The sequence below is a fragment of the Tauraco erythrolophus genome, chromosome 5 (genome assembly GCF_009769465.1).
Source record: "Tauraco erythrolophus isolate bTauEry1 chromosome 5, bTauEry1.pri, whole genome shotgun sequence".
Taxonomy (NCBI): Eukaryota; Metazoa; Chordata; class Aves; order Musophagiformes; family Musophagidae; genus Tauraco; species Tauraco erythrolophus.
This window is the reverse complement of record NC_141469.1, coordinates 57992156-58005709: the sequence shown is the minus strand read 5'-3', so window position 1 is coordinate 58005709 and position 13554 is coordinate 57992156. Positions and strand designations below refer to the sequence as shown.

At 49.0% G+C, this 13554-nt stretch overlaps 1 protein-coding gene across 7 annotated transcripts in view; it reads right to left on the bottom strand.

The window, feature by feature from the left end:
• Positions 1-11412: 11412 nt before the first annotated feature.
• The window catches only part of IRF2 (interferon regulatory factor 2), a 45147-nt gene continuing 43005 nt past the window's right edge, over positions 11413-13554 (bottom strand). For all 7 annotated transcript variants that reach the window (XM_086611778.1, XM_086611776.1, XM_086611781.1 and 4 more), the window contains one exon: positions 11413-12765. In XM_086611778.1, the coding sequence (XP_086467904.1) occupies positions 12454-12765 (312 nt within the window). In that variant the 3' untranslated portion in view covers positions 11413-12453. The remainder of the gene's footprint in view (positions 12766-13554) is intronic.

Genomic DNA, 13554 nt, shown 5'->3' with positions numbered 1-13554 from the left:
AAATAGAAACACGGACAGAGAGGAATGATCTTTAATTAAAAAAAAAAGTTTATAAATTATTTATACTGTTTTATTTGTAAGCATGAAGGTAGGCAGCTTGGAAACAAGGAGGTCAGGCTCTGCCCTGGATCCTGGAAAGCTGCGGTGATGTATGGCATGAGGTTCTCAGTATGGGAGAAAGTACCGAGTGTGAGTTTCAAGGCAGTGCTGTGGCGAAAACACCTACTGGTATTTTTTGATGCATAAGGAGACGTGCGGACAGCCAGATGAAGGACAGGACTGACTGAACAAAGGACTCTCAACTTTGCGAAAGGTGCTGCTGCTAGAATAAGGGGCATGTAAACAACCTTCACACCAAACTGAAGGCCAGAGGACACTCCAAAGAGTAAGGTCTTCATCAGCTCAGTCTCTGCCAATAATCCAGAAGAACTGGCCCCAGCCAGTGGGGACAAACCACATTCTTCTCCAGATCAATCAAAGCCATCCAAAAAAGCAGAGGAGGTGCTGGGCAGGATGTCCTTCCCCAGACCTCATGGCAGCACTTCTCTAGAAACTCTCAACCCCAGTTTCCTCCATCCGTGATCTCCAGCAGTGTCCAGGCCCACTTCTGGTCTTCGGAGCCCAACTCCGTCCCTGACAGCCTTCCCTCTTCCACTGGAGGCAACCAGCTCAGGGCGGACAGCTTGCTTTTCCTCATGCCACTCTTTAAAACTGAAGCCTTTCTTCATAACAACTTCCTTGAAGTCAGCATACAAAGAAACATCCAAAGGAGGACAAAAATAAATCAGGCAGCTGCACCCTCGTGGAGCCCAGGCTTTCCTTTGTAAAGCAATCGAGAGCCCCATTTAGCACGGGGGGAAAAAAAAAGACTCTTGTTTAAAGGGTGCCAGCTGCTGATGGACAGTGTGTGTCTGGCCAGGGTACCAGCTCCCAGCTGCCAAGGGAAGGGAAGCCACTACACATCCTGTTGGTTTTACCTGGGGTGACCCAGCTGGGACGTTGTTTTAGCTTGGCTGGTTTATGCTGTTTACGTGTGCAGAGAGCGAGAGGGGTGACGATCCTAACGAAGTGGCCACGGATCCGGCCGTCCTGTGCCTGAATGCCCTCCATCCCCTGGAGCGGCAAGAAGCTGCTTATGCAAGGACATCGTGTTTGGTTAATTAAAGCATCTAAATAAAAATATCATCCCTCTGACCTGCTGGGACAGATGCTCTTTTAGCTGATTCCTGTTTTCTCCCTTCCATCAAGGTTACGTTACCTCGAATTAGCATTTGCTGCAGACAGTCAGAGCGGATCGGTGGGATGGGGTAACTCGTTCCCGCAGCTAAGCCCGCAGTAAGCTTGATTTAGTATCATCCGTGTGCTTTCAAAGACCTCATGCAGATGGAAACTGAAGAGATTTAAGTAGAACTATTTAGAACCTAGTTAACTAGATTTCTGTGAATAAATGCAGACTTGCCGTAAATGTAACTCCTCGCTATCTATTGCACTGCTCTGGTTTCGCTTCTCTTCCATCCCATCTGGAACCTGAAACTGTGTAAAACCATAAAACGAGAGGGCTCTGGTGATGGTAACTTCAGCAAAGGTGGCCACACGGGCCATGCAAAGGAAGACTCGCTGTCACAGTGTTGTGACCCCTCAGCTCACATTTACCAGTTGCTGTGCCGGCGGGGAGCACCGTGCTGCCACTCTCCAGCTGCAGCAGGAGCCGGTCAGGAAGCTCAGCTGCATCTCGAGGGAGGATGCGCTCAGCCTGGTGCAGGGTGTCCGGGTGCCCAGGCAGCCTCCCCAGGAGAGCAGAGGGGACCGGGCATGGCAGAGCAGGTCATTAATCTCCACGTATCGGATCCTAAATGGATCTTTTGGGTTTTTTGCAGGATGTTGGCGCTGAAATTTGATTCATTTTTAGAAGAGCCCTTTGAAGCGCTCATGAAGAGGTCTTGTATCAGCTTTGCTCATGCTCATCATTTACATTTTCCCTGTAAATTTTCCTCCACCAATCAACCAAAAATGCTCTTAAATTCTCTCCGTAGGAGGAAGAAACTTGCTTTTCCAAACAACAGTCATCAGCGACATAGCAATGTTCACCCAAAACACACTGTGTCACGGCATTGTAAGGCCTTCCAGCAAAACAGGAATCACGTCATTTTCTCCAGCAAAGTACAGCAAACACAAAAGGAAGCTGTGAAAAGTGAGCACTCTTAAAAATACAAGGATGAGTCACGCGCATGTGCTGGGGCAACGGAAACCTTCAGGGAAACGGCTTTCAGGGAAAGGCGTCTTGAAGAACGTCATCGGCAGGGCCCTCTACCCTGATGCCGGCAGTGGCATGGCTGAGCGGAGCGGGGTACCGCAGCATCCCACGGGAAAGTGCAGCGTCCCATGAAGGCAGCTGGGCTGTGCGGGTGCGTGGGTGCATGGTGCACCCATCGGCACAGGGTTGCCCAAATCATGCCCCCTGCATCGTGTTGGGAGGAGCAAGGCAGTGTTTTGGGGCAGGGGGAAGCCCCACACTTCTGACTTGGGGCTGCTCTGTGTTGTGTTTTCTATAACCCATGTGAATTGGTTTATCCTCTTCCATTGCATGGCTGTCCTCTGGAGGCAAAAGGTTTGGATAGTGCGATGGACAATGCTGGTCTCTGTCCTAGGGACAAGATAACATCAGTGTGTTCCCCACAGATGTCCAGAGTGCTGCTGGAGGCTACTTACAAGAAGGTGAAAGCACCAAGCCACACAAGTCCTCTTTTATTAATTAACTGGAGAAAATCAGGAGCTGGGATGGCGGGGCTCAAAGGGGCCATGCAAACTGATGGGAGAGTGTGCCGGGGAAGGAGACCAAGGAGGGATAGAATCATAGAATCACAGAATGGTTTGGGTTGGAAGGAACCTTAAAAGATCATCTAGTTCCAACCCTCCTGCCATGAGCAGAGACACCTGCCACTAGATCGGGTTGCCCAAAGCCTCATCTAACCTGGCCTTGAACACTGCCAGGGATGGGGCATCTACAGCTTCTCTGGGCAACCTCTTCCAGTGTCACACCATCCTCAGAGGGAAGAATTTGTTCCTTCTATCTAACCTAAATCTCCTCTCTTTCAGTTTAAATCCATTGCCCCTTTTCTTATCACTACATGCCCTTGTAAAAAGTCCCTCTCCAGCTTTCCTGTAGGCCCCCTTTAGGTACTGGAAGGCTGCAATAAGATCACCCCGGAGCCTTCTCTTCTTCAGGCTGAACAATCCCAACTCTCTCAGCCTATCTTCATAGGAGAGGTGCTCCAGCCCTCAGATCATCTTTGTGGCCCTCCTCTGGACCTGCTCCAACAGCTCCACATCCTTCTTATGTTGGGGCCCAGAGCTGAAAGCAGTATTCCAGGTGGAGTCTCATGAGAGCAGAGTAGAGGGGCAGAATCACCTCCCTTGACCTGCTGGTCACGCTTCTTTTGATACATAGAATCATAGAATGGTTAGGGTTGGAAGGGACCTCAAAGATCATCTAGTTCCAACCCCCCTGCCATGGGCAGGGAAACCCTCCACTACACCAGGTTGCCCAAAGCCTCGTCCAACCTGGCCTTGAACACTTCCAGGGATGGGGCATCCACAATGTCTCTGGGCAACCTGTTCCACTACCTCACCACTCTCAGAGGATACGGTTGGCTTTCTGGGCTGCAAGCACATGTTGCCGGCTCACGTTGAGTTTCCAATCAACCAACACTCCTGAGTCCTTCTCCTCATGGCTACTCTCAATCCATTCTCTGCCCAGCCTAGATTTGTGCTTGGGATTGCCCCAACCCATGTGCAGGACCTTGCACTTGGCTCTGTTGAACTTCATGAGGTTCGCACAGGCCCACCTCTCAAGCTTGTCAAGGTCCTTCTGGATGACATCCCTTCCCTCCAGCATGCCCACTACACCACACAGCTTAGTGTTGTCAGCAAACTTGCTGAGGGTGCTCTCAATCCCACTGTTCATGTCGCCCTGTCATAGAAGACCACCAGATTAGTCAGGTAGGATTTGCCCTTAGTGAAGCCATGTTGGCTGACACCAATTACCTCCTTTTTTTCCATGTGCCTTAGCATAATTTCCAGGAGGATCTGCTCCATGATCTTGCCAAGCACACAGGTGAGACTGACTGGCCTGTCGTTCCCTAGGTCTTCCTTTTTTCCCTTTTAAAAATGGGGGCTATGTTTCCCCTTTTCCAGTTGGTGAGCTCTTCACCAGACTGCCAGAACTTCTCAAATATGATGGACAGTGGCTTAGCAACTCCATCTGCCAGTTCCCTCGGGACCCGCAGATGCATCTCATCAGGTCCCATGGATTTATGCACCATTGGATTCCTTAGATGGTCTCAAACCTGATCTTCTCCTGTAGTGGGCGGTTCTTCATTCTCCCAGTCCCTACCTTTGCCTTCTGCGCTTGGATGGTACAGCTAGAGCACTTGCTAGTGAAGACTGAGGCAAAAAAGTCGTTGAGTACTTCAGCCTTTTCCGTATCCCAGGCAATCAGGTCTCCTGTTTCCTTCCGGAGATGGCCCACATTTTCCCTAGTCCTCCTTTTATCACCGATGTACCTATAGAAGTTTTTCTTGTTGCCCGTGATACCCCTGGCCAGATTTAATTCTATCAAGGCTTTAGCTTTCCTAACCTGATCCCTGGCTGCCTGGACAATTTCTCTATATTCCTCCCAGGCTATCTGTCCTTCCTTCCACCCTCTGTAGGCTTCCCTTTTGAGCCTGAGTTTGTCCAGGAGCTCCTTATTCATCCATGCAGCCCTCCTGGTGTTTCTGCCTGACTTTCTCGTTGTTGGGATGCATTGCTCCTGAGCTTGGAGGAGGTGATCCCTGAATATTAACCAAAAGACTGAAAGGGGTATGGAGCCAGCTCCAGCTGCTGGAGTCGCACCGTGCACATGTGAAATTGTTAAAACCCAGCCAAAGAAAGCAGGTGGCAAGGGAAAGCAAAATGGAAAACAAAAACGGACACAGGAGGAGATGGGTCCGGAGCTGCAGCAGCCCCGCAGATGCCCGTGTGGACAAATGTGAAGGCTGATACCTCCTGAGAGCTCAGGCCATCGCTCCCACCTGCGTTTGTTTCTAAAGTTGGGCAAAGTGGTGAGAGGGGAACTCAGCACAGCCTGCCCCAGGCAGCCAGCCTGACCCCACCACCACCGGCGTTCAGCAGGTTCTAACATCCATTAGCTGTCAGGGGGCTTGCTCCAGAAAATAAGCCTGCATCCCTGTTTACGTGTCCATATTTTCCTTCCCTTAGGAGGACGGCATTCAGACAGGTATGCTGGCTGCTGCACCTGACAGACCTGCCCCTTGTCACATGTGAGAGGAACGAAAAAATGGCCTTTAAAACATTTTACAGTGGGTCAGGTGGCACTAGGTGGCTTTTTTTCAGTTCTTCGAAAAAAGGGGGAAAAAAAAACCAAAACAGATTTGCCTGAGAGTAAAAATACTACCGAAAACTGAAACTTGACGCCGTTGACTGTGGGAGATAACATCTTTAAACGGGCGCACGCAAAAGCGAGTGGTACAGCGAACGAATGAACGTCCTCGGCACCCGCCCGGCTTCCTGCTTCTCCCCCACTTTTCAGGGCAGAAACTGTGAGAGGTGAAGAACGCAGCACCCCGGCAAATCCCCAGCCTGCTGCCTGGGTTTGAATGCCTTAAAAGTTCACCTTCTCCGAACAAAGAGTCTGGAAAAAAAGACGCAAAAGTACTAAGCTTAAAGGGCAGGACGATGCGTGTAAATTGGATGGGAAACTGCGCATCGAATGAGCGGAGGGAAGGAGGGCAGTGCTACCGGGGATTCTCCGGAGAGGAGCTGCAGCACTAGGGTCTGGAAGTGGTAGTCCTTATAAAAGTGAAATAAAACCAGTAACTCTGATTCCTCTCCACCATCCCTACACCAACATTAGCCTGTATAAAATAAGGAACTGTTTCCATTGACGTTTCACCTCCTCCTGCCAGTCCAAAATTAGCTCGGCACGAAGTTGATGGAGGAGGCCGAGCGGCAGTGGGAGCCGCGGCTGCGGGCAGCTCGGCAGTGCACCTTTTAGCTGCTGCTGAATTATTTAGCCTACAGGAACGTAATTGAGAGCAGAACCGGCCCAAACGAGCTACCTACCATCAGCTTCTCATCAAAAAATAACGTGCTGAGCTCAGATAGGGCTTCTCTGCCTTTGCTGGTTCATTTAAAGCTGCCAGGCACAGAGAAAAGCTCCTTCGAGGCACTGTGAAGGCCCCGCAGCTGAATTTCACACAGACCAAACCTTGCTGCAGCCACCTTCCCCGCCTCGGAGCGCCCGGGGCCTGGCCAGAGCTGGCGACAGGGAAGGAGAGAAAGAGAAGAGGAAGAGGTGCGTCTTGGGCGAGAGGGGAATGATTTGAAGGCAACGCTGCTTTCTGGTGGCCCAAGCTGAAGCCCCACAGCAAACTCAGTGACTTCCCAGGCGCCCTGAGGAAACCCAAAGCATGGACAGGACGGGCAGTTTTCACACTTCCTATGGGTGCATCTTTCTCTCATTTATCCAAGCGCAGAGTGAAAATATATTACATTTTGCAGTCCTGTGGCAAAGAGGCATGCAGGTTACGTACAACTACTGTCTCCCCCTTACTCCCACCACAGACACGTGTGCCGGGACATAACCAAGCTTAACCACCCATGCTGACACCGAGCCCACCGAGGGAGCACGTGCATGCGAGGGAGGGAAGGAGGGGGATGGCCAGGTGGGTACACACAACCGGGAACCGAGGCCATCGCTAAACGCTGGGGGAAAAACATGAGGGCTTGATCCTGGGGAATTTTGAGCTGATTCTTCTATCATCACTTTGAACAGGATTTGAATATCTTTGTGTGCGAGGATCTTGCTGGGCTCCGGGAGGACATCAGGAGTGGCAGCCCCAGACATCAGTGGAAACCTGGGCTGTAACATGTGACTTATAAGCACACCTGGATAAATTTATTATTTTTTTTCAAGTTCTCCCTCATTTTTTTTCAGTTGAGTTACAGAAAGGATGATCCTGCCTTCACAGGAGTCCTCCAGCAGCTCTCTTGGCCTTTTCCAAACCTAAGAAAAAAAATAATTTATGTTCATTTATTAACTCTCCTGCAAAAAATGGACATGCCTGGGCTTAGCTTTCCTGGGCAAGGGAAGAGATCCCCTCCAAACAGATATAACCCAGCTTCCCTTAACTGCTTTGTCTGTAAATACATCTCCTACACACATGTGTATATATATATTCCCCTATAGAAATACCATCTACTTGAGGCACCGTCTGCTCAGTAAACTCACATTTGGGATGGGAGCAGGGGAGCATGTAAAAATCACCCTCACAGCACATGTCAGACTTGCACCTTTCGAACCACCAAGACCCTGTACTTGACCTCTTTTTTCCTCAGGTGCTACAGAAATATTTATACTTTGATGTCTTCTCCACGTGAAGGTAGGCTGACTCCAGTCAATTTTGAAAAACGCAAGAAACACAAGCCCAGGCAATGGACATAGAATGGTTAGGGTTGGAAGGGACCTCAAAGATCATCTAGTTCCAACCCCCCTGCCATGGGCAGGGAAACCCTCCACTAAACCAGGTTGCCCAAAGCCTCATCCAATCTGGCCTTGAACACTTCCAGGGATGGGGCATCCACAACGTCTCTGGGCAACCTGTTCCAGTGCCTCACCACCCTCAGAGTGAAGAATTTCTTCCTTATATCTAATCTAAATCTGCCCTCTTTCAGTTTAAATCCATTGCCCCTTGTCTTATCACTACACGCCCTTGTAAAAAGTCCCCTCTCCAGCTTTCCTGTGGCCCCCTCTAAGTACTGGAAGGCTGCAATAAGATCACCCCAGAGCCTTCTCTTCTCCAGGCTGAACAACCCCAACTCTCTCAGGCCACAAGCTGTGTGGGCACTGCAAGGAGAGAGCCTGGCCCTTACCTCCCTCCCAGTCTCCACTCAGGGAGATTCCTGCAGGCTTGCCTACTGACCACATCACAGCATTGCGTGACAAGATTAACTTGGTGTTACTCATAGCGCTAACGAACAGGCATCTGGTTTCCAGTGTTTTGGAACCAATCGGCAGTTGCGCTATTAAAGGCTGGATGTTTTTTTATGACTTTGCATTGTTTTGCAAGCACGAGTAACAATGTAATTGAACATTGCATTTTGGAGTAAGCACCTGATGTCCCAGGCAGAAGAAATCCTCCTTTGCGTTTACATCACCCCACAGTTGGCCAACTGCTTATGGTCTGAGCAAGTTACAGAGGCATCGCTGCAGTGGATATTCTCTTTCATGGAACAGTGTTAGGGATACGTACTGTAACTCCCATGCTTGGATACCTCTTGGAAGAGCTTCAAACATATAAGCCCTAGGAAGAGGGGAATTCACCAAGTAGGCATGTCGTTCCCAGAGGTATGTGTGTGGCCTCTCCCATTGCGCAGCTACTGGGCAGGGTGAGGGTCAGCTCACATGGAACAACCAGAGGCAAGATGCCACCACATAACTGGCTTAGCTACATAAAGGTTACTGCATGGGTTAAACTGGAGGTGCCTGCCTTTCCCATCGATTACTCCTCATTTTCAGAGGGCTGAAGCTAAGAGTAGCCTCTTCTCCTGGCAAGTGACAGTTTGCTTTGCAGACAAACATTTATATACCTATAAAAACTCAGGCAGCCCTTGGGCAACCAGCTCCTTTCCCCAGAGTGGCCAGCACAGCTTGCTGAGGGCAGGCTCTCACCCAAAGTCATGCAGGACACACAGAAAAGGCAGCCTGGTCCTCACTCCTCTTCAGCAGCCTTGCTGGAGGCCAGGCTCCGTGCAGGCACCTGAGCGAGTCTCGAGGACTGAGAAGTCGAAATGCTTCGCCATAAAGGGTAAATGCGTTCACTCTCTGACAGACACGTGGGACTGAGGTCAGGAAGCACTTGCGCAAGAAGGTCAGATGTAAAAAGGGACTTTGCAGGAAGGTATAAGGCCTCCAAGATGCTTCCTCAATGCCGTGGGTGAGGGGCAGGGAGTTCAAACCACTGCTACAAACGAGGAAAGCCCACTGCCTCTTGCAGCATATGATGCACTGGACATGGCCACCTTCCTGGAGGCCTGCAGAGACATGCCAACATTTGACACCGCCAGTCTGAACCGTGAGGAGAGAGCAGGCCATCGCAGAGGTAAGCAACAGCCCTGCTTTCAGAAAAGCAAATGCCTTGAGCCAGCTCTGTTTACTTTGGAAGATGCTTTCCAGCCCACACACAACCCTATCTCTGGGCTTTCTCGCAGCCTTAACCCTTAACGCTAAGCCCAGGCTAAACCAGAGGCAAGAGCCTCTCTCTGTCCACAGACTAAATACTCCTCAGAGAAGATGACGAGTGCCAGCACTTCGTTTACATTGCATGATGCTTCCCAGCCCCACGCAACCAGGCTTTCTCTTTCCCTCAGCCCTGACCCTCATCCGAGGCTCAGTCTCAGCCCCGGCGCTGCAGCCCTTCCTTTTCAAAAACAAGCCTTCCCAAGAGGAGGATTCAAGAATTGGCCCTCCATCGAGTTTGGCAGCCCCTTCCCATCCCCAGCACAACTGCATTCTTTCTCTTCTGCCTAAGCCAACTCCTCCTTCCCCACAACACAAATTCATGAGGAGACAACTCTTCTCTCAGCCCCAAGTCTGCCTGACAGCCCCTTTCCAGTCACTCTCCACCTGCAGCTCCCAGCCCCAACCACACCACTGCCCTGAGGGTCAGGGTCAGCTGCAGGCCAGGGAACTTGCCACTTGAAGAAAGGCTAGAAGAAAGGGATTCAGGAAGCCTAGAAGAGAATTTCCTTGCTACAAGCATTCAAGACTTGGTATGACAGGGCCCTGCATAGCCTACTCGAAGATCCTGCTTTCAACAGAAGGTCGGACCCAACATGCTCCAGAGGTCCCTTCAAGTACTAGCTCTTCTGTGAACCTATAAAGTCCCTCCCTAACAAACACAAGCCCATCATCTTAAAGGTGTTAGGAGATGCTATAGAGCAACTTCCAAACTTCAGCTGGAAGTTTGGAAAAACTTCAAACACCAAAGCAGACAATTAAGAGAATACAGAAATAATCCAAGCAAGCTCCAAAACCAAGAAAAAGAAACCTCCCATAAGCCTCATTACCCTGCTGGCAAAGGACTCAGGACACTGGAGATTCACTGTAACAGCCCTGCACACACGTGTGCGTTGATGCAGCCTCCTTGAAGAAGGCCAAACCTTGCGGTCTCTAGATCCAGAGGGCCACTGGAGGGTAAACGCACAACTGAATGAAAGGGACAGAGACCAGAAAAATCTACATATGATGGTTTTGACCGTTACGAGTTTTCAGCCTCACTTCAAATACTAGTCAGGGCTTCTTCCTCCTCCCAACTCTAACTAAAGCTCTCACCTTGTCTTCCTAGGCCACCAGCCAGTGGGTTGGCAAGACAAAATTACAGTTTTCACATGGTCTTGTGTTGAAATTTGGAATTGTGGCATCAGATTAAGAACACAGCAAAATCCTACTGTTTGCTTTCCCTTTTCCACAGCCAGTTAGCCCATTTTCCTGTGATACAGCCATTTTCATGCACGGTTACTACTCATCAGCCCCATATACACAGCACTCAAATCAGTATATCTGTCGGATTGGTATGGGAACGGTAATCACACTTTAAGGACACTCTGCATCCATGTATTCTATATACCTGAATCAATCCATTCAACTTCCAACAGCCTGAAAAACTGCAAGGGGTTAAGTGCTCTCAACTCCTGGCCATGCCAGTGGCAGCCGAAAGCATATAGCACTTAACCGAGTCAATGGCACAGCTCGTCATTCACCATCACCACGCAACCCTGCAAGCCACTGTGCACCCTTAATTAGATACTCAGCAGCATCCCTCAAAGATCCAGAGGAATCAGAACTTGTCGTCATGTGGTAGATGTCAAAAGCCTTGGGGAATGTTTATTGACTTCCAATTCATTCCACTAATGAGGAGTTATTGCTTGAAACTCTGCCCACGGGTATTTTTCCTGACAAGGAAACTGCGAGTAAGCTAAACAGAGATCTACCAGGAATGGGGCAAGCACAATCGAGCCTGCGTTGGGCGGGGCATGGACTTTCACAAGATCCCTTCCGTGAGGTGACTTGCTCGAAGTCCAGCCATGGAATAACAGCAGAAGAGGTGCCTCAACTCCCAACCTCTGCACATGAGGCCGAACTCAAGCACACCACCTTTAAGTGCTAGCTCCTCTTTCCGCCTGGAGCTGTCTCCAGCACAGCACTTCCCATCCTGTTAGATGGGTGCTCCAGAAACTGTAAAGGTGGCTCATGCTAATTGCCCTCTCCGAGAGGTCACATTCACCTATCAAACCCATGCCATCTGGGGCTTCTGAAAGATTAAAAAAGAGAGACAAACAAGGGGATTATTAAAAATTTAACTATATATACCATATTTATTATCAATCCACAGGATAATCTGATTGCTACATGAGCTCATAAAAGCTATTTCACCTTTACAAAATTAAAAAAAAAAAATGTGCCACAAGGATGTAATAACTGCTGATAACCAAGGACTGAATCTTAAAATTATAAATTTGCTGTAGAAAAGATTAAAAAAAATTATATTCACTTTAGAATTTTACTTTGAATAAAATATTCCCCTGTATAAAAAATAAAAAAGCTTGCTCTGGTTAGAATTAGAGTATTTTTCTTCTTCTTTTTTTAAATCTGGGAATTTGCATAATATCTCTGTAATAGGTATCTTTTTTTTTTCCTATTGTACCACGCGGCATTCAAGCATAGCAGATTAGAAACAAACATGAGAAAAGCAGTCTTAAAACGTATGAAATCCACACGGGAAGTTTTAACTTCCTTTCCTTTCCTCTATTCTTTAAAGACACTTTAGCAAGAATAGCCTTGGAAAAGAATACAGGTGGGGAGGGACCTTCAATGTGCCATTAAGTAGAGCAAGGTAATAAAAGGCCTTTCGTAAGTGCTTTCTTAATAAGGTGCAGAAGCAGACTGCAACGTTGCTAGTACTGCACTATGTACAATATTCACAATAGATTTTTCTTTATTTAAAAATATTCCAGCTAGTTCACATTTTCTCTTCCATTCTGAGGCTTTCAGTTCCATCGCAGCCTTGACAGCAAGAAGCGCAGCAGCACCACTTCCCCTGTGGTCGGTTGGTCCTCTTCTGACAACACTGGAACCTGCGAGTGGGCCAAAGTTCTTGGGTTGTTTTCCTATGCAGCGACCTTGGAAATCCGCCTGGGTTCAGGTGTACACACTGACAGCTGGAGTCCTGAGTTAAAAACACTCCGGCACCGGAGTCGGACACAGCAATGTTTTATATTGCCAAGGCTTTACCTTAGGTTTGTCTTGTGTGCGTCAAGGGATGAACCTCTCCTAGAGAAACGTAAAATACAAAACCAAACAAAACAAAGCTAAAAAACCACACTGTCAAAGGCTTAGCAGCTCTTGACTCTCGACTGGGTGATGTCTGACGTTTTCTTGATGACGCTGGCCCGTGTCTCACGGTCCGGCCGGCTGCTGCTCGTGGAGGCTGTGGACACTACTTGTGGCAGAGGGATGTCTGGGAAAGGGGGCCAGGAGCTGTTGTAAGGCAGTGGGCAGCTTTCTTCTTTGATGGTGACTTGGAGGTCAGGCTTGTTGGCTACAAACGTTGCCATGCTGGGAAGCATATGAGAAGTGTTCCTCATTCCCAGATTGCTGAGATACTGTTTGCCCTCAATGTTTTTCTTCTGCCAATGAAGTCTGCCCTAAAAAAGGGGGAACAAAACAGAGCAAAGACTATATTAGAAAATGCAACTTTGCAAAGTGCTCCGAGTAACAACATAAAGACAGAAACATCCACAAATTGCACAGGAATTACCTCAGCTCTAAAAGCCTGAGCCTCTAGCCACTGCCTTGAATGTCTTTGCTCTCAGTCACTTCTCCCTTTCTGAAGTTGTGTGCCTAAACCTTGGTGGCTCTCCAGCACTCAAGAGGCTCTGCCCACTCCTCTGATGGAAAATAAAGGCCTTATCCCCAGTATGCCAGAGACAAAGATGGACACAGATGACCAAACACTCAGAGCTTCAAATGGAAGTGTCTCCTCCATTACCAGAGAGAGCATCCTTCTGTCAACAGGCAGGCACAGAGAGCCGAGACCTCTCAAACAGCACCACCCAAACTGACAACACAGGTGAGCCTGCTGGGAAAACCACTGTCACTTGATGGGGTGTCCCCCATCGCAGGGAGGAGGTTCACCAAGGAAAGACAAACATCCAGTCCTTTCCCCATCATGCATGCCGCCACACCATGTTCTGTCAAAGGAGGTTTGGGGAGACTTTACTGGCAGTCTACATACAGGCTCCTCTCTAACCAAGGCACAAGAGACAAAACCAAGAGGGGTACGCCTGCTGTCATACAGCTGCACAACCTGCAGTTCTCCAAGAAGGAGGATTCAAGGATTCAGAGGGCTTTGGGGGGGGGGAGGGGGGCGCACATAGCAGGAGAGAGATTTGCAAGAGGCCTGAAAAAATGCAGCTGGAGCACAGGGCATCTAA